At 42.4% G+C, this 23,941-nt stretch overlaps 1 protein-coding gene across 1 annotated transcript in view; it reads right to left on the reverse strand.

Annotated features, from left to right (window-relative positions):
• Window positions 1-3,006: 3,006 nt before the first annotated feature.
• Window positions 3,007-23,941, reverse strand: part of fam135b (family with sequence similarity 135 member B) — a 75,590-nt gene continuing 54,655 nt past the window's right edge. The window contains exons 11-20 of the mRNA XM_050034983.1: window positions 21,283-21,356; window positions 21,055-21,209; window positions 16,676-18,665; window positions 14,041-14,207; window positions 12,088-12,179; window positions 11,873-11,970; window positions 10,771-10,922; window positions 10,453-10,563; window positions 9,798-9,911; window positions 3,007-6,882 (exon numbers count right to left, since the gene is read on the reverse strand). Coding sequence (XP_049890940.1) covers window positions 6,677-6,882; window positions 9,798-9,911; window positions 10,453-10,563; window positions 10,771-10,922; window positions 11,873-11,970; window positions 12,088-12,179; window positions 14,041-14,207; window positions 16,676-18,665; window positions 21,055-21,209; window positions 21,283-21,356 — 3,159 coding nt within the window. The 3' untranslated portion in view covers window positions 3,007-6,676. The remainder of the gene's footprint in view (window positions 6,883-9,797; window positions 9,912-10,452; window positions 10,564-10,770; window positions 10,923-11,872; window positions 11,971-12,087; window positions 12,180-14,040; window positions 14,208-16,675; window positions 18,666-21,054; window positions 21,210-21,282; window positions 21,357-23,941) is intronic.

The following is a 23,941-nucleotide window of genomic DNA, read 5'->3' on the forward strand; positions in this document are numbered from 1 at the left end:
AAATATGTTTAAGACACATAAAATGTATTAACATTTTTGTATGTGATTGAAATGCATACTTGGTAACAGAACAAATATCTTTGTTCATTAATTTCCAATGAAAACAGCAAAACCACGGATAGTTTGCTCCACCTAATAAATGTTGCTTGTGTTTCCTGGTATATCTTATCCCTCTGAGCCTTAGAGCTCCACTGTTGACTGACTTGTTCCAATGTTAAGATTGACTGTAGTTTATTTTGAGCTGACCCCACATACACTGTAGCTGCCAGAGATACGAACCAGAGGATTTAATGTGTATCAATGTTACGTGTCAGCTCAGAGGAGGACCCGAATGCAGACCAACAGACGGTTTGAGTTTTTAACAAAAACCGAGCTTTAATGTAGCTGATCGAAAACATCCAGTGCAGGGAGGCAACTAAAAGTCCAAATGAAAGCAGAACAAAAAACCAAACTGAAAACTAACCATGAAAAACTCGATGAACAGGGATGAGCACAGGAAGAACAACAGGATGAACCCAGGAGGAGCACAGGATCAACACAGACAAACTAACAAAGGGAAACACACAGGTATATATACACAGAAAACGAATCACAAGAACGAGACACAGCTGGAGGAGGAAGACATGGGCAAAGGAGGGAAATAGAGATTGGCTAACGACTAATACAGAACAGGTGTGAGGGGAAGACTTAGGGAACAGGGAGGGACTAACGAGACAGGTGTGACAGAAAACAGGTGGGAAAACACTCAAAGACATGAAGTAAAACCAGACACGACACATGAGGAGAGAAGCTACAAAATAAAACAGGAAGCAGATTAAACATGAATGAAAACATGAAACACAAAACTCCAAAACAAAGTCAAACCTAGGATTAACTGAATATAAACAACACCAGGATCATGACAATCAATCCACAACTGAAAATAGTTCCCAAGAAATGCACTATTTCCTCCTGTTTGACTGATATTTACTAAAATCCACAGTATCCAGCTGTTTTAGGAAATTACTGAGTCCACTTTTTTTTTAATCAAAGTACATATTTTTGACCTGTTTTATAAAGAGTTATGGACAAATACAATATTGGTGTTGGCCTTTTAGCCAGCCTTGCCCATAAACCCTCATAAGGTTGTTTCATAAGGTCTTCAGAATTTCTTTGCCAAACACGAGATAATTCCAATTTTATTTTATTTACAACCTGAGTTCTGTTTTTGTAGTTTCTGGCCATACATCCCATGGATTATGATAATGTCTTATCTCCATGCTGCAACAGTGGTAGATGAAGTTGAATCCAAATAGGGCAACACAATCAGATGATCGGACAGGTTGGAAACAAATCCCCAGTTCATCTTAACTATCTGGGCAAATAAAAAAAAAGTGAATGCACAGCGTTGTCTTTTATGATTGTTCATTGTATTTCAAAGCAGTTTGCACTGACAACTAAGTGAAAATGATGTTTCAAGATATGGGGTGATGATATATTCTCTATCTGCTCTGTTTCTGTCATCAGGTGACAACTGAGCTATTTTTATTTGCTGATGAGATGCTGTTAAAAGCTGTAGAAGAAGTTAGTAGGCAGATTTGTTTCATGGTCAAACTGGCTGATAAATTTACTGTTCACCGAATAAAGCTGTAGGTTTCGACAGAGTGTTGCTGGCATGATGTTTTTTGTAGACCAACCCACAAGTTAGCATTGCCCTGGTTCCCTCATCAAAAAGCCAGTGGGATTTTTCACTGGATTTTCGACTATTCCAGAAATTAAGTTCTGCGGAAAACACAAGTTTATGATACTGAAAGGCAGATTATAATAGTTGAATTTGTACCCACTCTCTTCCCTTACGAATGTGTTCGTTGTTGCTACAGTAGATGTAGCACATTGATTTAGCTTGACTTGACAAGATAATGTTATGACGACAGCAATTTTCCACAGGAGTCAGTAAAAGTTGAACGGTGCTCGTGGATCATTGCATGGACAGCGCTAGCTTGCCGTTCTGTGCCCGAGCTAGAGTCCGTAACCCAGTGTCGTTGCCTTCATGGATGCAAATGACTGTATGTTCAGTGCAGAAACAGAAGATCCCTTGTGGTGTGAAGTGATTGCCACCCACGCACATCCAGATGGAGTAGCCTAGCTTAGTTTGGAAAGCGCTGAAAGCATGGCAATTCTTATTCAGAGTGTAATTTTCGAAGTACAACTGCAATTGGCAGAAGTAAAAAGCTAACGTTAGGATGTAAATGAACTACACTGCATTCGCTTAACCCCGTCGCTGCCACAATGAGACTGTAAAGCTATGATTGGCGTAATGATGTGCTTTAGTCTCATTTAGCCACGTGTTTGCAACTGCCTTTTTTAAGACCTTTAAAAGCGTGGGGTATTTACTGATGTATTTTATGCCTTCTCTTAAGCGTTTATCATCCACAGAACGAGGCTGCACGCCCACATTTTCAGAACAAAATAGAACAGGCTGCAGTGAGAGTCTCTCTCCATGGGATATTTAAAAATAGCAGCTTTGTGCATTTAGTCCTTCTCAGGCAAGCTCAGGGGTTTAGTGTTGCTGTAGCCCACAGGAACGTCGCTCTGCAACGCTATTTTGTTTTTGTTCTGTAAGTGAGGATTAGAATATATTCAGTTCACATAACCCGGTGGGAGTTAATATATATTTTCAAACTCTTGAAGATCCACTCATTACTAAAAGTATGTGTCANGCCTCAAAACCAGACACAACTCAGCCCTGAGCAGAGTGACCGTCCTCTACTGACCAATCAGACTGCAGTGTTGCAATCTAGAGTCACCAATTAATGCATGTCTTTGGACTGTGGGAGGAAGCCGAAGAAAACAAAATTGTTTTTTTGTTGTTGTTTTTTCAGCAAAACTAAAAACTTACCTGTCAAACACAAAAAACAAACAAGATAATTATACAAAAGGGCCGTTTTTATTGTAACATCATATCTGTTATAATAATACTATGCTATATATATATATATTTATATATATATATTTATATTTGTATTTATATTTTTACATAGAACACAAGCTACTAAGGAATACATACAGTACAGTCAGCAACATAGAAAAATATTAGAGTAGTATTGGCACAGATGAAGTAGTATTTACTGTACTTTACATGTTATACATTCAGCAAAAGAAGTGCAGAATGAAATAAATACACGTTCCTCACAGTGAAGTCAAACATCTTTTTACATTCAGTTCAAACACATGAAGGATGTTTCAGCGACGAGCAGACAATGATAACACATATTCACACACACACACACACACACACCCTCCTCCACCCAGACACACACTCACATAAACAGGACTCTCAGTAAAGGGCAATCAAATACAAAAAGGTTCAAGTCAGCTAGTTTTGAAGGTTGACAGCACTTGCAAGGATCTATTGGATTTATGGATCACCTCTGAATTCACTCTCAGTCATGACAGCAGCATAAATGTACAGTTAACACTCTCAGAGACATATTTAGACACACAAAACAAAACACATTTTGCTCTAAAGAATAGAGTTCAGCGCAATATAAATGCAATTCTTTCTGCTCTAACACCGTGCCTTCAAGACGCACACAGCCATCCATCTCATGAAACAAGTCCAAACCTGTATTTGTCCTTGAAGGGGCCAATCTCAACACCACAAACACTTTTTCCCTCCATCGATTCCCACTGACCCCTTTGGGTAAACACGCAGGGCCCTAAACGCAAACAAGTTAAAGCCTCATCCATATACAGTATGTGTTTGTGTTGTGGGGGAGGCTGAGAAATGATGCATGATGCATGGCAGCTCCCTCAGATTGCTTACGCAGCTTTGCTTAGTGGCTTTTTGAGAACGATCTCTGCGTCCTGAAGGAGCCCATTTGATTAGAGTCAATCACGGTGACACACTGCTTACTGTGCAGCGCCACGGCAACAGCTCGGGAACAAAAAAAAGGAGCACTTTGCGATGTCATCTTTTGTACTCTTTGAAGATGGTACAATGCTTGTGTGGCCGGGACGGACAGCAGTGGTCAGTTTTTACAACAACTGCAGGATGTAACCTTCAAATCTAAAGAAGCAGTGCATGTATAATCCAAGAGAACACAGGAAAAATAGCTGTTTGGATTTTGTAAAGCTAGTGGAGGTTGATTCAAGGTTGTCAATAAAGTGCACTTGCCATCGAACCAGTGCAAAGGTTAAATATAGCTCTCTGTATGTACATAACTACATATGCAGCAGATGCGCAGCCATCGCTGGATATGAGACGTCTGTGGCAACACCATGATAACAGTTCTCTAATGTCAAAATGTAAACATCATTTGATGGACAGCTCAGCGAAGAGGAAACAGTCCTCACTCAGTATGCTGGAAAACGACATCTCTCTCGTGTCACGCTTGAATGTGACAGCAAAGGTTGTGGAGGAGGAAAAAAAACATCATACAACGTTTGTTTGATTTTGCTGATGAGATGATCAAATATGGCAATGTTTATGTTGAGGAACATGAGACAGTGTGTGCTACGGCGGTGCTTTTCCCTGCTATCATCATGCATCAAGTTGTAGAAAATGACATGAAGGGGGATCTTGGCAGTGGGTCCGTATTACGCAAAATCATCCAGTTTTCCAGAAAACAAAAGCAATGACACCCTGATTTAAGCCATTTAAAAAAATAATGAGTGCCTTATGAAATCTATCCTTGTGTAGACCATTTTAATCTACAATTTAAAACGGCTCATTAGGAAGGTAATGGTCATTAGACCATAAGATTGTACTGTATAGTCATGGATAATGAGCTTCTTTCACGTTATAGAGGCCTATACAGTAGATCTACTGTTAATTATATCAGTACCTGTTTTCTGTCTCCCTGTTACATGATTTAAGAAACAAAATGAAAATAAGTCATTTAGCTTAATTGTGTTTAAGTGATTTGCCAATCACAGCTTAGCAGCCTCAACTATGCACATCAAGCTTTGGATTTCTACACATGTTGAAGACATGGGACTACACAGAGGCGAAGTCCCTCCACTTCTAGTGTCGCTGATGAGACCTTATTTCAGGAAAAAAGTGCAGTGGAGACAATTGAATTGAATTGTGCCGTATAATTTTTCCTTCGGTGGCTCGCTGAACTCTTGTGCTCATAAACATAGTCCGACTAGAAACACGTGTAGCGGTACAAAATGGCTCAAGTCGCTGTAAGTCCTTCATTTCCACAATCTTGTGGACTGAGCACACGTTTGATAAAACAGAGTTAAATCTCTTGGCATCCATTTTCAAGCTCTCTGTGTGTTTGTTTCCTTGCAGACGAGAAAAGGGGGAGCGCACATTTCCGGGAGGGCGTGTCCTTTTAAAAAATGCAAGAGGCGTTGCTTTCGGCTGTTTTCTCCGGTGTGTTAAACACACTTTAGAAAGGAGTGTCCCCAGACTATCAGGAGCCGGAGATCTCTGATTGTCTGGTGGCGAGACTACATGGGAGGAAGCGAACACTCTGTCTGAATACATTGCTGTTCTTAATGGGTTCAGTTGACTATTTAATCTGCAATTTGCTATGACCTGTATCCCAAACACACACCATGTGAAACTGTACGTGGGCAACTGTGCACTCAATGGGTATGGACTAGTCTTTTTAATTACATTTTTTCGGCAGTTTTAGGACGAACTGCAACTTTCTTGACTTGCAAAATTATCTTTGAAATCGACAAAAAACGTGTAATTCATAGCACAATTCAAACAGGATCGAAAAGTTATTTGTCTCCCGCCATTAACTACTGTAAAGATTTATCCAGAAATAAGGTCCCATTGTGGTCCACTGGAAGGGGAACGACTGCGTCTCTATGAGAGATGCTCGGTGTTCTAATAGTTTCAATAGTGGTGTCTTTTTTAGACTTTCCAAAACCAAAAACACACAAGAGCAAAAGTTTACCTTCAGCTGCAAATGTTGGCATGTCCTGCTAACTAGCTGTCTACCTACAGCAGTACTCTGAATTCAGTGTACTGACTTATAGGGCTTCATTGGGGTTACACTTCCGCCTTCTTGGTTTACTTTCATTTGATAGATTTGATGACAAGGACACACAAAAGATCACATTTAGATGGATTACTTACACTGTGGATACATACGCAGATAAAAAATAAATAACTTTAAACAATATATTCATTTTTGTATAAAGGAACATTTATGTTTTGTACAACAAAATACTTCATGTACAATCAAGGGGATAAATGCTGCCCATCTATTGCCTCGGCTCGAAGGATAGATTCAAACTATCATCGGTCCAACCCTTATAGAAGAATTCAATCAACCACTCATACCGAAGGCTTCAAACCAACTCTAAAGGGAAAGTAGTTAAATGCTTTCGACCACGATTAGCATCTGTTAGTGTTCTGGCTGACTCTGGTTATTAATAAGGCCATAAAACATCTACAATCAATCCTGTGATGGATGTCAGATGTTTTGTTTTGCATGGCTACACGTCAAACTCAGACGTCTGAGTTAGCATTTTTCAACAGTCACAATACACTGATCTTTTTTACAGCTGCTTACAGTCCTAACAAGTGGGATATACAGGCCTTGCCTCTTGGATACCAGGGATTATATACATTAAATTTACTTTACAAAATGAAGGTAAGGACCTTATCGTCCAAATCAGCTCCATCAGCCTCCAACAGGTTCTGTCCTGTAAGCCTGCAGCACTAGCACCTTTACTTGAAGTAGTTGAGCCCTGCCACCAGGAAGAACTTCTCCAGGAAGAGCTCAGAGTCCAAGACAGCGATGTGGGCGGCGCGGCCGATCAGGGTGTTGGCTGTGTTGGGCAGAGCGTGGAACACGTTCTGGCGGATCAGCCGGCACTCTTTAGCCTCCACAAGTGGCTGCAGCAGGTTGTTGATCATCTCAGTGTACACAGGCCCTTCAGTGTGAAAATGAGGAACATGTTGGTGAGTCATTCTTGTAGTTTCTGTAGTCTGATGCATAACCCACACAAAACCACAACTTGTGTTTGTTTCTTCATTTCAGGAGGCGTATTAAAGAAACAAGATGTAAGCGTGTTAATTAATAAGCTCTAGAGAGACTAGTAGGTAGATTTTGCTGCCTTCCGACAGAGCCAGATGAGCTGTTTCCTCCTGCCTCCAGTCTTTAAACTAAGCTACGCTAACCAGCTGCTGGCTGTGTCTTACAAGCCTTGGAAAATAACAGCTCTTTTTTTTTTTTTTCAGAAGATCAAAAATAATGTTGGTGTATCCACTAATACTCCAGTTACAAAGTCGCATGTAGGTGTAGGATCATGTTAATCATGTTAAGTTACACCTATAGTTAGCCTATGTAACTTTTGTTGAGCAACAGCCACTTGTGTCAAATACTAGATAATGGTATATGCTAAAACAAAGTGTCGTAGCACAAGATGAAAAGAGCCACACTACTGAAAGACTCCTGAGTCAGTGAACAGACTTCTGTCGGACTGTCACTAACAAAGCAATATATATCTGAAGCTTGCTAATATTAGCTCACCTAGCCAGGGACTATCCACTGTTCCAACGCTCCATAACTTGGAAGCCTCAATAGTCTGAAAAATATCCCATTGGACCGAAGCCCATTAGTATGACAGCCTGTTATCCCGAAAACAAACGCCCACTGTTCCAAAGGGCCTTTTCTCTGACTACACTCTCTCAAACAGAAGCACATGGTTGTCTATTATGCAGAATGACGTTGTCTGAGCTTTCACTATGGCAAGAGTATGACCCATCCTGCCCTGCTTCTGATTGGCTAGTGGTTTGGTTTGGTTGAGTTGGTTAGGTTTAGGCATGAGGAGTGAGGCTAGCTGAGTCAGGTGGGTCGTGCCTCAATAGTAGGAAGGTCTGATGACGTTATTCTGCATAATAAACAGCTATTTGAATTTGTTTAGGAAAATGTGTGGCGTGTTTTCAAAGAAACAGCCCTTTGGAGCAATGGGTGTTTGTCCTTTAGGATAACTTGCTGTTGTACAAAACAGCTTTCAGTCCAATGGGACTCGTAAGTGGTAATATCGTAGGCAACTGGACTTGCTTGCGTCTCTTGAAGATGTTTCGCCTCTCATCCAAGAAGCTTCTTTAGTTCTAAATGACTGGTTCGAAGTTGCAGGCTATAAACCCTGTGTGGGTGGGAACCCTTGCAGAGTCGTAGGGGTCACGTGAGCTCATAGTTTCAGAGTCGTTGAGGTCACAATGTGAGTTGTTGACCCATCTGGCCACCATGTGAGTTAGGGTCAGGTGGGACCAGGGGTGAATGGGTGTGAAGTCGTCTGGGGGGGGATCCCAAGACTGCATTGTAGGTGTGGGATAAGTAGTGTCGTAAGCCACCCCCTCTGTTTGTAGACAGAGGGGGTGGCTTACGACACTACTTATCCATTTAGAACTGAAGAAGCTTCTTGGATGAGGGGCGAAACGTCTTCAAGAAATGCAAGCAAGTCCAGTTGCCTACGATATTAGCACTTACGATTACATGACCTGGATGACTGAGAATCTTCACCGACAGTCCAATGGGACATTTCCAAACTATTGAGGCTTCAGAATTATAGGCCATCGGGACAATGGCATGGCACCTATTAGCCACCATAAGATATTGGTCACACCAGACCAAAAAGGCCTGCAGCAACAAGACCGATGAGCATACAGAACTGAGCATAGGTACCTTCTATTGCTTATGAATTTAACTACAATTCGTAAGAGGACGGGTGTGTTATTGTTCTTTCAAAAGTTATACAGTATCACTTCAGATAATAGTTTCACAAAGTGGTGTTTACAGGTTCAATGCTATATGATCCGTAGTCAGTATTCGAATAGGTGTTAGGTTAAAAGAAGTGGGGTTGTGTAGCCCAGTCCCCTAGACATTATGTTTACTTACAGCTGATTTGAAACAGCAACTATGATTTTGAGGGAAATGTAATGCAAAGAAAATGACGTTTGCACAGGAATGTGGTCTGGATGCAAATTTCAGAATTTGGTGTCACACCAGACTTTGTATAGCTACCATCCAACCCGACTACCTCTCTGAGATTCCAGCATGGTAGATAAATTCAGTTTTTCATTAACTCAAACAAACACTTCTGAATTTAATCCAGACAGTGATTAGTTGTCACTGCAGCGAAATAGTCAAACAAACATAATCTTTAAGAGACAGAGTTGGATTGTGGACTAGAAGATTGTAGCCTGACATCGTCAAACTAAATCGCAAATATGAGTTAGTCTGTTGGTTCGTCATTTTCAGTTTCCAATGAGCTGTATCAATGGCTATAGACCATAATGCCTTTGGATGCAATTGGACAGACCTACAACCAATTGGAGCAACGAAACATCATGTAGCGCATGTAGACTACAGTGTGCAGAGATGAGCTGTGACGGTGTGTCATCAAGATGTCTGTGAGCAAGTGTTATCATCTCTGCCACCAGACTTTGAAAACAGTATTTCAACAGAAAGCTCTGATTCAGCTGCAGCCATCTCGATTGTTTTCAAAACTGCCTCAACGACGCTCCTCTTTACTAAGGTAGATTTATGCTTGCCGTAGTGTCCCTGGCACAAAGATGCACGTGCCAAAAATGACATAAGTTGTGCAAGTTGTCAGTCATCATCTGTAACACACTCTGCATTAGATTAATTGATCGGTCTAGCACATCTGAGTTCTGCTGGAAATCTGTGTGAACAGGAGGGGGACCAGACGCATCTGCCAGAGCAAATACAACATGAGCTTTGTAAATTCGTCTGGCTCCCTCTGGCTAAGAATATTGAGAGGTATTGCAAATATTGAAAGAGAAGAGAATCCAATAGAGCATGAATACGTGCACTTCTGACCTGTGGTCCTGTCTTTAAGAGCGGTTTTGCACATCTCTATTCTGGCCGAGTGGAAAGGAACATAACGGTCCTGTGGAGACGCCACCAACACCACATTCTTGAAGAACTGGAGCCCTAAATGGACAGAAAACAAACAAGTAAATGAGGCTGCAGAGTGTGTGTGTGTGTGTGAGAGAGGTGGAGAGAGAGGAAGACACAGGAAAGGAGTGAATTGGTTGTAAAACGCAAAGTACAATCACAAAGTACAATGACAGGCTTGATACGATAAAACTGTGTTTTTTCTCAAGTCTCCTGTCAGTGTGCTTTTAAGAGAGTGCGCTGGTGGGTTTCCAATGACAGGGTTTGGATCATTTTGTCAGCCTGCCACAGCTCTGAAGGGGTAAAATAGTGTTTTCAGGCTTATCTTCTTCAAGCCTGTGTGACAAACGACTGCTTTGTTCCACTCAAACAGTGGGGAGGCCTCTCACGGGCCTCTCGCAGCTCGCTGGCAGGGGTTTGAGTGTTAGCGAGCTGACACGTACAGAAATTTGACAAAAAGGACAAGATGACAACATTTCCATGAATATTTGAATAGGCTGTCTTTCAAGTAATATTCTGTAAAGTGAAGCAGTCAATATAGTGTCTCTGTTTCAAATTCATCCGCTTTAAACGCTACCTGGTTTCTGACTCAGGAGATAGAGGAATGTTTTCCGTGGATCAACGTGATCTCTGAAGGTGAGTTGCAGCAAGGATCCCGATTTCTTCAGCTTCTGCATTAACCACAGACCTGAGCAACACACACACACATACACAGTCAGGACCCCTGCTTTTTCGACACCCTGCACAGAAGCAGAAGCAGCAGTAGTACGGGTGATATTCTTAGATAAAAGATGCTGCTGAGGAGCGCAAAACATTGAAATGCAGCGCTGCACGGTGTTGTAAATACAGCACATCTGCAGTGTGCAGTTTCCCCACAGCTGCACGGTGGCCTCACCTGTGCTGACCAATGTGCTGTTGTTATACAGCGTTCCCAAGTGTGGGCCTGACAGCGAGAGGAAAGTGTGCAGTTTGGGCAAATAGCAGCGGAAGCGAGGCCTCGTCAGCACAGAGCGGATGATGATGTTCCCCAGAGAGTGGCCGATGAAGCTGTTGGCCGAAGACAAACAACTTTCAGAGAGATAAACTTGCAACTTGAGTGGGTGGCTGGAAAAACAGTGCCTCCAACACCGCTGACCTACGACACTGTGCAGTATCTTATTATAGACTCCTCTGTGCGGAGGAACTCGTTCCAGCTGGGGCTATGTGGAGATTTTAGCTACAACATCGGCAATTACAGAAAATCCATTAGCTTGTTAAATGTTTAAACATTCTCAAAGGCAATGACAACTTAATGATGCTAACATAGAGGACATACCATACAAATTAATAGTCTTCCCAGCAGTGGGAAATATTAGATTCATGAAGCTATATGTCTGTCACTTAGTTTAATTACCGCACTGTTACAGCTTTACCCAAAATCCCTCATCGCCATGTCTGCTCCTTCTCATCTGTCTCCTACCAACTAAATATAGAAGTAATGTGGAAAGAACCAGATGCTGTTGTGGCAGTCCATTGCTTTTGTCTTTGATACTTGCTCTCTGGAGAATACGCCACAATAAAGAAAGTTAGCAAACTTGGGTGGGAACTCGTACAAAAAAAATAAAAAATAAACTGGCACATCGAGGGCAATTAAGCAGGAAGATGAATTGCTTAATTTGACGGGAACTAGGCAACACACTGCTGCATAAAGGAGTACAGTCTATCAAGTGAAAGTCAGAAACTTATTGGCACTGTATGATAAGAGCTTTTCATCCATTTTGTGCCGCTTATCCATTCTGGGTTGGTACGGTCGATATATTATCATGAAACAGTGATTCTCATGAGTTCAGGCATTCATGCTGAGTCCAAGTAGCAATGCGCAGTCTCTGCTGCCATCTACTGTACAAAGGGAATGCTGCTTGAGATGATGATTGCCCCTGCTCTGACTTCAATGATCAATCAAAAGCAGGGTTGTCAGTAATGTGCATGTTGCGCGGCATTAAAGTTGAGCGACTGACCTTATCCTGCCTATGGTGAGGTTGTATAGCTGGATATGCTGAATGATCTCATCCAGGAGCCTGTCTGTCATGGTGTCGAAATCTGCAAACGTGTCAGTCTGCAGGGAAACGGCAGAGAAAAGCACAATCGTCAGCGCTCTGCAGAATGCCTTAAAGCACTTTCTGCAAATGTGATTGTACGTGTTATCAATTTGCTCCTCGTTGCAGTCGTCTACCTGGTTCCTTTCAGACATGAGGAAGTCGAGCCTGGACCCTGGCAGTCCTAACTCGATGAAAGTCTTCACCAGCCGAAGGTCTGCGCTGTTTCCTGGAGGCGAAGGGGAGAAATATATACACACTTTCGGTCCCATTAATCATTTAAGAGATGCCTGGAATTAGTATTCACAGAACACATAGTGTAAAGTGATATTTTGAGGTTGTAGGACATACTCTCAGAGACTGCATTACATGTACCATGCTAATAGCACACTAAAGTCTAAAACTGTACAGCATGCTGCAGAAGTGTGAGTTTAAAAGCTTTTATGTTCTAGCAGTGGTACCTCAAGATATTTTACACGGGTGGCCGGATGAGGACCCTGCAAATGTGCAAACTTCACAATTACATAGAGAGTTAAGGAATTGTATGCTAATATACTTTGGCTTCTTTGATAGTAATTATCTGATGTGCATAGACTAATAACGGCACAGTTCACATTTTGAGTTCCACAACAATCCTGTTTTAATGTGTTATTTATCTACATGTGTAAGGCCAGAGGTTCCCAACTGATCCAGCAACTGGGTTCAGGTTTCTTTTTAGTCATTATTTCAAGTTCACAGTTTAATATGTTAAACATTATTCTTGTATTTGGCCATGTCCTGAGCTAGTTTGCTGTCTTTGTTAAGTTATTAACATTTATTAAGTTATTAACTGTTATTCACTCACTCTACAGCAGGAAACAGTACTTCAAAATAAAAGCTCTATGCCATAAATTCACTGTACTTGAACAATAAATTGTGTTTTTTCCAAACTTGACACCTTCACAAGTCACTTATGGTCAGAATGGACCCATGGCCAACTCTGAATAGGCTGCTTGTCCCTTTCCTTACAAATACAAATATACAGCTTTAATTTGAAGTACACCAGCCATGTTCCCATCAGCCTGTTTAGATGCGCATCTAGAAGTATCGTATCGGAAAATTATGATGACGCCAAAATTCGAATTAAAATCCCCTGATTCGCACAAACTAAAATACGCTCGCTTTAGCCGGGTTTTGGTTGATTCGAAAAAATGTTGATTTGCAAAACGGGGGATGGAAACAGTTATGTTCGAATTTAGTCTGACGTAGCGTACCTCTCTCCATGGTGATATCCACACTCCGGGTCGGGAAGGCGGTAATGCATTTACAAGCTGGTTGCCAACCGCCAGAAAACGTAGAAGAAGAAGAATGCGAGACTTGTTTTGTTTCCGGTTCTGCGGAAAACTCGCGCGAGTTCGTAGTTTTCACCAAAGTCCGTACATTTAATGGAAACACACAGGATTCGTATTTCTTTTAATGCGCATTTCCCAATGATTCAAATCACTTTTGGATGGAAACATAGCTAGTGACTATGAGGAACAAATTTTACTGGGAACAAGCCTTCTCAAGTTTAGGGGAGACTGGTGGGTACCCATAGAACCCATTTTAGATGTCTTGAAGTGAGAGTTCAAGAGACCCCTTTCCAACAAGCCAATGGATGCCTCAAGCTGCCTTCACACCACCACACGTTAACTCGCCACCTCCAGTCACTTCCATTACGGGTAGAAAAGCATTTTTCAACATGCAAGTAGGGGTATAAAGTGCTTGCTGCCCATGTGCATACACATATATTTTTCTCTGCTGCCTTAAGTTCACCATGTTGAACTTCTGGCAGTTGCCACCAGGCTGTGGCTGATCAAATAGCGGGCATCATGGAAGCAGAAAGAAGACGAGAAAGGAGCTGATAATGTTGGTGTCTGACTACCCGGAGTGATGGCGCTAGATACTGATGAGGACAACCAGGAAAAACTGGGCCTGTGATAACATTTCAACTAAACTTCAGATGGTAAATTGTCCAAATGATTCCATGACTCCTCCTTGGAGGTGCCACTGCCTCCTTGCGGTGGAATTCGACCGCTGTGAACCAGAACCTTCGGCTCTCTCACACTCACCATCAAGCCCGTGTACACACACCACAAGGTGTATGCCGTCATCAAACTCCTCGTCGTCCTCCTCAGGGGGGAAGTAGGGCAGATCTGATGCCAGGAGAGGAAGGTCACTGTACAAGCTGGCCTGAAAGCTCAACTCTTTGAGCAGCTCCTCTTTGGCTTTGTAGAAACTGGAGAAAAGGGACGTGACATTTGGAAAAAAAACAAAGCGATTATATTCTGTATGTTAGCAATAAATTGAAAAAGACCTTTTCCAGTAATGTGCAAAGACAAGCAAATTATGTACAATCTTAGTTACACACATAAAATGCTGATCTGAGAGGAAAGTTTGTATAACACGGAGAGAACATCTCTTAGAGGTGAATCTCTCCTACTGTTTCTCCCTTTGGTCCAGAATATCATGGAAAACCTGCCTTGCATTTTTGTATTTGATTAATTTCACTTCACATTGCCCACTTCCGAGCAAACCGAGGCTTATAAACAAAAGTTCCGCAGACTCTCAAGTAGCTCCTCGAAGTTTTATTGCCCTGTCGTCCCGCCAGGTTACAGACTTCAGCTGTGAAGGAGTCAAAACAAATCCGATTCCAGCTCCTGTACTTTGAGCTAATCATGATGGATTTGTCTGCACTCTTTGATGTGATTTAACACACTCAGGAGGCATTTCACCTCGTCTTGACTTCCTCGCTTCATATTTGGCCTCACTTCATTTTGTTATGCTAGGCTTTCCAAGCATGAGTAACTGCCAGCTACTGCACCAGATGTCAACAGCCATCTCCACATAGCCATAAAACCTTCTGTCTTGGCCTTGTTTCCTGTAGTTAGTGTGGATTATAATCTCACTCCTACAAAGTTTTCCATGGAAGACGGCCTGCTTGTTTTTGTACCTACTGACAGGCATTATTCTCAGCTGCCTGAACACACATTTAATTATTACTGTTACATTTGAACATGCTTGACTGCAGCCTTGATGTCCATCTGAAATTAGAAAGCCACAAATTTTTGCTGTCAAAAATCAGTCAAAAAAAAAAAAAGATTTTAGTGTTAATGTTTGTGTCAAAGAAGGAAAAGTCTGAGGTAGCCTCCAAGCCTTTGAGTGGAAGGCCTCTGTAGGTGTTTGATTGAAAGCTGAGTGGACAAGGTCCCTACTGACACAATACAAATGTCTCTTGACGGGATTGTTGCCTGGTTACCACAGTGATGTTACGGCATTAAAAAAGGGGGCTGAAGCTTGATAACTGTAAATTTGAGGTACTTGAATCCTGATGTCGGCTTTTACTCCACAATGTGGTTAGCTATGGCAGAGTGGCACTGTCTATACAAGGCTATTTCAAGACACTCTGGGGGCCCCAGGCAAGAGGCACCTTGGAGGCCCCCCCACCCCCCTGCCTCTAGGGTGACCAGGTCCCAATAAACCAAATGTGGGACAAGGAGTAGGTTTGTGAGGGACAATGTGGGACACCCGCCCCCAGCGCGAAGTTTAGTCATCAGAGACTTGTCATGGTACCAAAATTGGGACCCACGGTACGATACCAGTGAAAGTATCATGGTTCTGAGTAGTATCATGATACCACAGCAAAAATGAGGCAGATGTGCCTTTTGTCATTTATAAAAAGATAAATCACTTTTCTATAATACATCAATGATATTTCAATGGAATAAATTACTTATTGACTTATTCATACTTCAAAAACAGCATCAATAAGTGATGAACATAGGGGGGATCAAAATAAAATAAATAAATGAAATAAAAATCAACCAGCCACCCTCCTCCCCTGACAAGTAAAGAACAGTCCCTTCACAAGTAAAGAACAGTCCCTTCAGTGTGGTGAGGTTTGTGGGCCGTTACCTGCCACAAAGAGAGAAATGTGAACGGCTCATTTCTCCTCTGACACATCACATACCTGTGTGCCGCCACGGCTCGGCTGTTCAGGTATTTCTGGGCAGAGAGACAGAAATGCTGTGCAGTCCCGCACAATGCGGGACGTCTGGTCACCGTACTTAGCCACTCACAGGCAGCAGCTAGTAGGGGGCCCCATTAGGGGGGAATCCAACGTGTTGTCGTTGTTGCAGTGTCTATAGGGGTTCCATCATATTGTCATTGATATGGACCAATGTCAGCCGTCTCTGGGGGCCCCCTTCCAGCTCGGGGCCCTAGGCAATTGCCTTGTTTGCCTGTCCGGTTGCGACGGCCCTGTGTCTATATTTACACTGGTTGACTCCACAGGAAGTGGAGCCGTGGGAGCGGATATATTTATGTTGTATAACTCCTTAAGACATTTCATTTCGGCTGATATTTATGAGTAACTTTACCAGCTGATGTTGGTTTTAGTTCAGAGTCTATGGCTCTTTTTGTTTCATGTAGCAGACTGTCTGGCTGTTAGTCTGTCTACATAGAAAAAAAAGCAATAGTATTGTATGTGTTCATGCACAGAAAAACACCAGGCATTTCTTCCATGTTGGTCCTGATGATTCGCCCTTTTTACAGGAGAACACAAGGTTTGATTTACGAAGCAGACCTGTATGGTAAGCCTAAAATAACCTGCTGTATCATGTAACAAAATTGGGGTTTGAAACATATTTACAGTGCAGTTTGTCCTTTTTATGGCCAACATTAAGCTTAGCTAAAACATAAACTCACTTTAGCATTCGTTCATTGGTCTCGTCGTCCATGTTCAGGGGATTGAGCGAAGACGAGGAGATGATACCAAAGGACCCCAGGGGCTGATGGGTAATAGGTGAGGTAGCCTGGCGAGCGGACATTCCACTGATGGATGGAGAGTCTCTCAGGACAGAGGAAAATGGCAGGCAGGTCGGGGCACAGGACACTGACATGTTCACCACCTCCACCATCTTCTTATTCACAAAGGCCAGCCCTGAGTTGGGGATCTTAGAGGGCTTAGTCTGGCAGTCTAAAGGCTCTTTCTCATTGGCTGATATGCCTTCAAGGTCAACAGGTGATGTGATATCATTGGCTATCAACCCTGTAAGGTCACTCGGCCTCTGCGTAGTGCTGCTGCTGGGGAGGTCATTGATGTGTTGAAGCCCTGAAGGCTCTAGAGGTGTTCGGGAGGGATCTAGACAATCCTGGTCTTCGACACTAAGCAGTTTGGTGTGATGGAAACTTTGGCAGTCATCTTCAGTGTTAATTCTCTCCTGAGCTGCTGCACTTTTATGCACACATGGTTTGTTTCCGCAGCTGCAGGGCACTGCTACAGTTTCAACGAGATGCACATCCTCTACTGAGGCGCTTACTCCACTGATGTGTGTTTGATGGTTCACATTCTCCCCCTGGCTGCCAATAACAGTGCTTTCCTTCACATGCCGGCTCTCTGCAGACTCTTGTAAAAGCAACACTTCAGACACATCACTTAACACTGACTTGGTCTTGTATGTCTCTGACAGGTACTGTGGAGGGTTTGACTTCTCAGAGCAAATATTCTCTGTGACGACGTGGCCAAGATTTGCCATTGAACTCGAATCTAATAAAGATGATTCAGATTGCTCTGAGTCCATGTTGCTGTTCAAAGAAGAGCAGTTGATCTTCACTGAATCCTGGTGTTGCGCTAAGCTCTTAGCATCTGTCGCCTGGTTGAGCTGCACATGGTCTTCCTCAGTGTCTTCAGGGCTGCTTATCTGTGGTGCAGAGACCGACTTGGTCAGTTTGCTGAGCTGCCTCTGCTGCTGGTCCTCCTCGTAGGGCAGGGAGCTAATAGAGGTGAGCGAGGCCTGGATACCTCCACTTGGAAGGCTACCATTGCTCTCCATCTGCAGGCCCTCCAGAGAGCTGCGGTGGACCGGGTGGCGACACACTATCTGCTGGGGGATCTCCCGTTCGCTGGAGAAGTCCAGAGGAGGTCGGCCTCGCAGCGCGACCTCCAGGGGCCAGGCCACCGAGCTGGGCTCGCTCTCAATACCTGAGTCGGAAATAACAGAGGATGAGCGCTTCATGATCTTGGAGCCAACCAGGCCTCCACGGTGGCTCATCTCTTTTCTGAGATCACCAGGGAAAGGAGGATGCGCGTGGACAGTGGGCAGGCTGATGGGAGGAACCTCCTCGCTCTCATCATCCATGGAGTGATTTAATGGCATGGCAATATCAGACTCCTCTTCATTGTTTTCACTCTCTTGTGCATTTTTATCATTAGCGGCATCACAAAGTTGGACGGGACTTTCTCTTAAACGATGAGCAGGGGACTCATCACTGCTGTTATTAGAGTCAGTGATGGGATTATGGTTTGAGGAGAGAACCAGGACTGTTTCTCCTCTACATGGATCAACATCACAAGGCTTAACTGTGATGTACGTCAGGCCTGGATCACAGCTCTCATCAGCCGGATGTTGTTTTTTCTCCGGTTCCTTCATGTCCTCTTCCTCTGCTAGAGACGGTTCAACACTGTCCTCAGTAGAAATGAGGTTCTGTGTAATTCTTATGTTGGTGCCTCTCTTACTCTGCTGTGCCATGAGTGAGACATATGTGGGCAGGTCCATGCAGTCATCGCTGTCCGAGGGATCCTGGGGTATTGCTGGTGATCTGGCTCCCTGGCTGCTTTCAAAAATCCCATTGGCATTTGTGATGGCGGGACCTGAGTTGGTCTGCCCGTCAGTGGTTGGCACATGTGATACCCACTCTGAAAAGACAAGGACACTGAAGTAAATCTTTTGTCTTGAAAAGCAAAAAACAACTTCTGAATCCACCCACTCCACTGAGTTCGAGTTGAGTGATTCTTTTGGCAAATTTGTCTCGGTCTTGGGTGGGACTCAATTAGCAGAGGTGGGACCAAGTTATTGTTTTGAAAGTCACAAGCAAGTCTCAAGTGTTTGCACGCAAGTCTCAAGTCAAGTCCGGAGTCAAAACTAACAAGTCCGAAGTCAAGTACCAAGTCCTAAACAAGTTATAATGCACTCTAAACCAAATGTAACCAAATGTATCTAAAAGTTGAATTTATTTGTTAAAACAAGTTTGCCACAAAAGGTACTTAGCACTTAGCTAAGCATTAGCTTGCTTACTATGTTAACACTAGCCTCAACTGACTGTTGCACTTTCAAATATCAAACCAAGTTGCAAGTTGTTGTCTTTGCCTATGATTTTTTACCTGTAAATTTTGCATACTGCCATTCATTTTTTTGTGGACCACCCATAGGTTTGGTATGCAGACAATACATCTTTGGTATCATTTTTCCAACTTGTGCACAGTAATTTAAAGTTAGTTCTTCATGATTCTCCCCTGCAACTTCATTGCATGCTGTTGGATTGGTTAAAACTAAGTGATATCTGGGGAATTACCTGTAGACTTGCTTGGAATTAATAACATTAACATAAATAGATTCAGGAAATGAACAGAAATTACTTGATTCCTGGCACACTTTTAAATAACATACTTTTTAATCTTTGGACTTTGTGCATGTATCAAGTATTTTCAAGTCAAAAGGACAAGTCTAAATGGAGTCATGAGGCATATGTGTTTAAGTCAAAGCTGAGTTGCAAATCTTTTATGATTTTGTCAAGTCAAGCCCAAAGTCATCAAATTTGTGACTAAAGTCTGACTTCAGTCCAAGTCATGTGACTTGAGTCCACACCTCTGCCAATTGACCTATGGCTAAGTCCCGCCCTCAAACGCGATGAGCCAATCACAGTGCGTATAGCCATTCCCATACACTGGGACATTCTCTGCCTGGACGTCCATTGAAATGCATTACAGAAAGTCAGTTTTGTTCAGTTTTATGAGCTTTTTCTGAGATTTGAAGTTTAAAAATGGTCAAACGGTGTGCATGGGGTACATGCAACTCTGACACAAGGTATCCTGAGAGGCTGGGCGACCAGGTGTATTTTTTACACTTTAAACCACATCTCAACCGAGAAAAGTGTCTCCTTTGGATAAAGTTGTGTGGTAACGTTAGACCACAACATCAACTCAACGTGAATAAGATTAACAATGATGTCTACATCTGTTCTAAGGTAAGTCAACATTGTGTTTGAGGCAACATATTGTCACTTTGCTGGAAAGAAATATAAAGTTATCTTTAACATCTCTAGCTAACGTTAGCTAAAGTTAGCCTAACGTTAGCTCCTAGCTGCGTTGTTCATCATGTCACCTTGTTTGCTGGGAGTTCATTAGCCTATTTTGTTCTAGTTTTGTACTTTGGTGATCGTACATCATTGTTAGCTGTTGTCCAAAGGGCTCTAGTTAAGCTAACGTTAACTTCTGGAGCTTAGCTTCATTAACTTATCTGTAATGGCAGAGATAACAAAGGTTGGCAAACGTTATGCTGAATGATTCAGTGTAAATACTGTAGCACCAAACTAACGGAGAGACACTCTTGGTAAAGATGGTAAAAAGGCCGTTATCCTTTTCTCATATTCTGAGCCAAAAACCTTAACTTCAGTGGCACTTTAACTTGTTGTCTTTGATGGTGACGGCAACCAGATGCGGTTCACAAGCGTACACTGTGACCTGTAAATTTTGGCTTGTAATTTAAGCTTTTCATCGACCTTCTCAACAATAAAATGATGAATATATCCCTCCAATGCGTAGTTTAGGCCCTTTTGGTTACTTCTCAATGACATCTGATCGTTATGTCCCCAAAAAACATCAATTGCCTGCTGTGAAATGCCGTGTACTGTGACACCTGCCATAGCGCCGGTCACTGAATGTTGATTGTTTGTCCAAGTGAGTGGAGGGGGCGTGGCTTAGCCATAGGTCAGTTAGCACCACAGGTCGGTCTAATGTGTTGTCAAGATGTTGTCAAGCATCAAGCCATTCGTCAGAACCAACAAGATCATTGTAGTTTGTCATGACTACAAATCAGTGTGGACTTATAATGATGTTAGATTCCGGTAGACACATATTGTAGGTCCCGAGTGACTGGTTTGGGAAAATAGAATCCCCTCCCACATAGAGTGGATACAATGTCACATTGAAGGTGGAAACAGACTGTAAGGAGTTAATAATTCTGTCTGATATCAGGCATGTGATTAGGTGTAAATAGAGCAATATTTCCAGGCACCTGTTGTATTACCTGTTTGAGGAGACTCTACATATCTGTCCTCAAAGATGATGGGCAGGCTGTTCCAGTCTCCGTCGATGTCCAGGCACTCAACAGGTAAAGGAGGCATCTTGGTCAGGTAGTCTGAGCTCCGCACTTCTCCAGCTATCTGGCCATGTCTGTTGATTCTGAATGAGCAGAATAATATCATCAATAAATTTATTCAATGAACTCTTAAGTGCTAATAAGGCTAATACTTACAGCTCCTCTTGAAAAGTCAGAGATATCTCTTTGGGGTGTTCGGTGAAGAAGTACGCCTCTGAGAACCTCCTGACCTGATGTCAGTAAAAAAGGACAGAACATTTTCAACAGTCAATCACATTCAATCAAACATTCAAGGTCTGCACACAAAGAGAGACTCAAGTTACTTCTTCCGGTCTGTGGCACAGGCTTGATCTAAAAGCTTTCTCCTTCTCCAGCTCCAATTAGAAATGCATCACCCTTGAAAGTCAGCCGCTGCGACGGGCAAATCACCAGGAACACTATTTCTGGTGTATTTTCACCCCACAATAATTACAGAATAAGTGTTAATTGAAATCCTAACTCCACTGGTGGGCTGAGGCATGACAGTATTCCCTCGGGGTAATCTAATACCAAAGCAAACATGTTCATTATTTTCAGACAACTGAGACGAAACTGTGCCATGAGAGAGCCTTGAGAGCTACTCCACTGTGAAGCAAATATTCATATGAAACAGCCCAGTGATTAGACAGAACTTGCGTTGGAGATCATATTAACTCGCTCAGCTGGGTTTAAGCTACTGAGGTCTGGAATGGCATCTTAGCATTTCGATTATTCCCTTTGTGGCACTCACTGATCATAAATCACTCTGACTCTCTGGAGTTTGGTCACCAACTCACGATATGTTACTTTTGTCCTGGTCCAACATGAAGGTTTCTTCCTCATTACAATTTGTTTAAAGTGATGTGTTTTAGGGGGATATATTGGCAGAAAAGGAATATAATAATCATGACTGCATTTTTATTTGTGTATAATAACGTGAAACTAAGAATTGTTGGGTTTTTGTTACCTTAGATTAAGTCATTTATATCTACATATGAGGCATGTCCTCTTCCACAGAGTCCACCGTGTTGTTTCTACAGTAGTGCAAAACGAAAACCAAACCAAACACTGACTCTAAAATTAGCATTTTCACATTTTGTGTCAACCACCGTGGTTCTCCTACACGCTTGGGAGAAGTTTCAGTTGGTTGCAATCTGCAGCCTCACCACTAGATGCCACTAAATCCTCTACAATGGGCCTTTAAATGTGATCACCTTCTACGCTGGGGCAGAATTTTGATTTCAAAGATAATGGGGGTGGGGGCCAGGCTTTAGTTTTTTAGATAGGTAGAGCAAAACACAACCAAGTTTTTCTTAAAGGGATAGTGCACCCAAAAGTGAAATTTCAGCCATTATCTACTCACCCATATGCCGAGGGAGGCTCAGGTGAAGTCCTCACAACACAGCGTTCACATGTGCAGGCTTGTGCGCCAGACCAGCAAAAGCACGTGAACACACATGAAGGCGGTATCCGTGTCTCACGGTCTCGCGCAGGTACGCACACGTGAACGCGGTGCACAGAGAGGCAGTTACAGGCTACAATGAGGCTAAAAACAGAGTTCAAATGACGTTTTTCCAAACAACTTTTTATGTCGGGGCTTCAGGACAGTTGGATCACTACGGATGAGCAGTATGGAGATATTTAGTGGTTTCAGTTATGTGTTTTTGGACATTTGAATCTGGGGCGCCGTCAGCCTCCATTAGGTGGAGTTGTGTTGCTACCTCCTCTCCCCTTGGATCTCCACAAGGGATGTGAGGACTCTAAAACTTCACCTGAGCCTCCCTCGGCATATGGGTGAGTAGATAATGGCTGAATTTTCATTTTTGGGTGCACTATCCCTTTAATATTGAAACGTCCCCTTCAAGAAATGGTCATAACAGAAATATTTTATCGAGCAAAAGTGATTAAATTAATCTTTATACTGACTCAACCCACAGATGAAAAAGTGCAGAATAAAAGATGGTGATTTGTTTAGATTTATTTCAGATTTGCTATCTGCCCTGCACCTCAAAGCAATATGAATGTCAAAATATATATTTTTTTAATTAAACTAGAGCTTGAAGCCTCTTGTTTTAGGAGTGACTTTAAAGTCTTACGGATTACTTTTAAGGCTCTACATGGCCTGGTTCCAGATTACATTCAGACCTGTTAGGTGCTTTTAAACCTCTGCGTAGTTTGAGATTCTCAGTCAGAGGTCTTCTGCTTGTCCCAGAGTCCATGCTAAAGGGGACAGAGCTTTTGCAATCAGGGCACGGAGGCTCTGGAATGACCTGCCCGAGGATGTAAAGCTGTCTGAGTCACTGGCTTTGTTTAGGTCTCTCCTTAAACCATATTTCTACTGGAAAGCATTTCCTGACTTTATCTGAGCATTCGTTTATTTTATTGCTGTCTTACTTATTTTATTTCCCATTTATTATCTTGATTCATTTATCTTCCTTATTTCATCTTTTACTAAGATGACATTTTATGACATGTTCTTTGTTTTATTCTTGTGTTTTAAATGTGTTAAGTTTTATTGCAGAGCACTTTGTAAGTGTGTTTAGAAAGGTGCTATATAAATAGGGTTTATTATTATTACTATTATTGTTATTATTATTATTACTATTATTGTTATTGGCCGCATTTCCCAGATCCAGTTAAGGAGATCTTAGCACTAAGAGCTAAGTATTTCTTAGATTTGCACTTAGCTTAAGAAGATCTTTCACTAAGAAGGAGTTGTAAGATCGAGCTGACCCACTCTTAGTCTTCTTAGCGACCAAACGCTCACAGATCCAGTCGCGTCAGGCAAATTAATATT

The sequence above is a fragment of the Epinephelus moara genome, chromosome 22 (genome assembly GCF_006386435.1).
Source record: "Epinephelus moara isolate mb chromosome 22, YSFRI_EMoa_1.0, whole genome shotgun sequence".
In the NCBI taxonomy this organism is placed as follows: Eukaryota; Metazoa; Chordata; class Actinopteri; order Perciformes; family Serranidae; genus Epinephelus; species Epinephelus moara.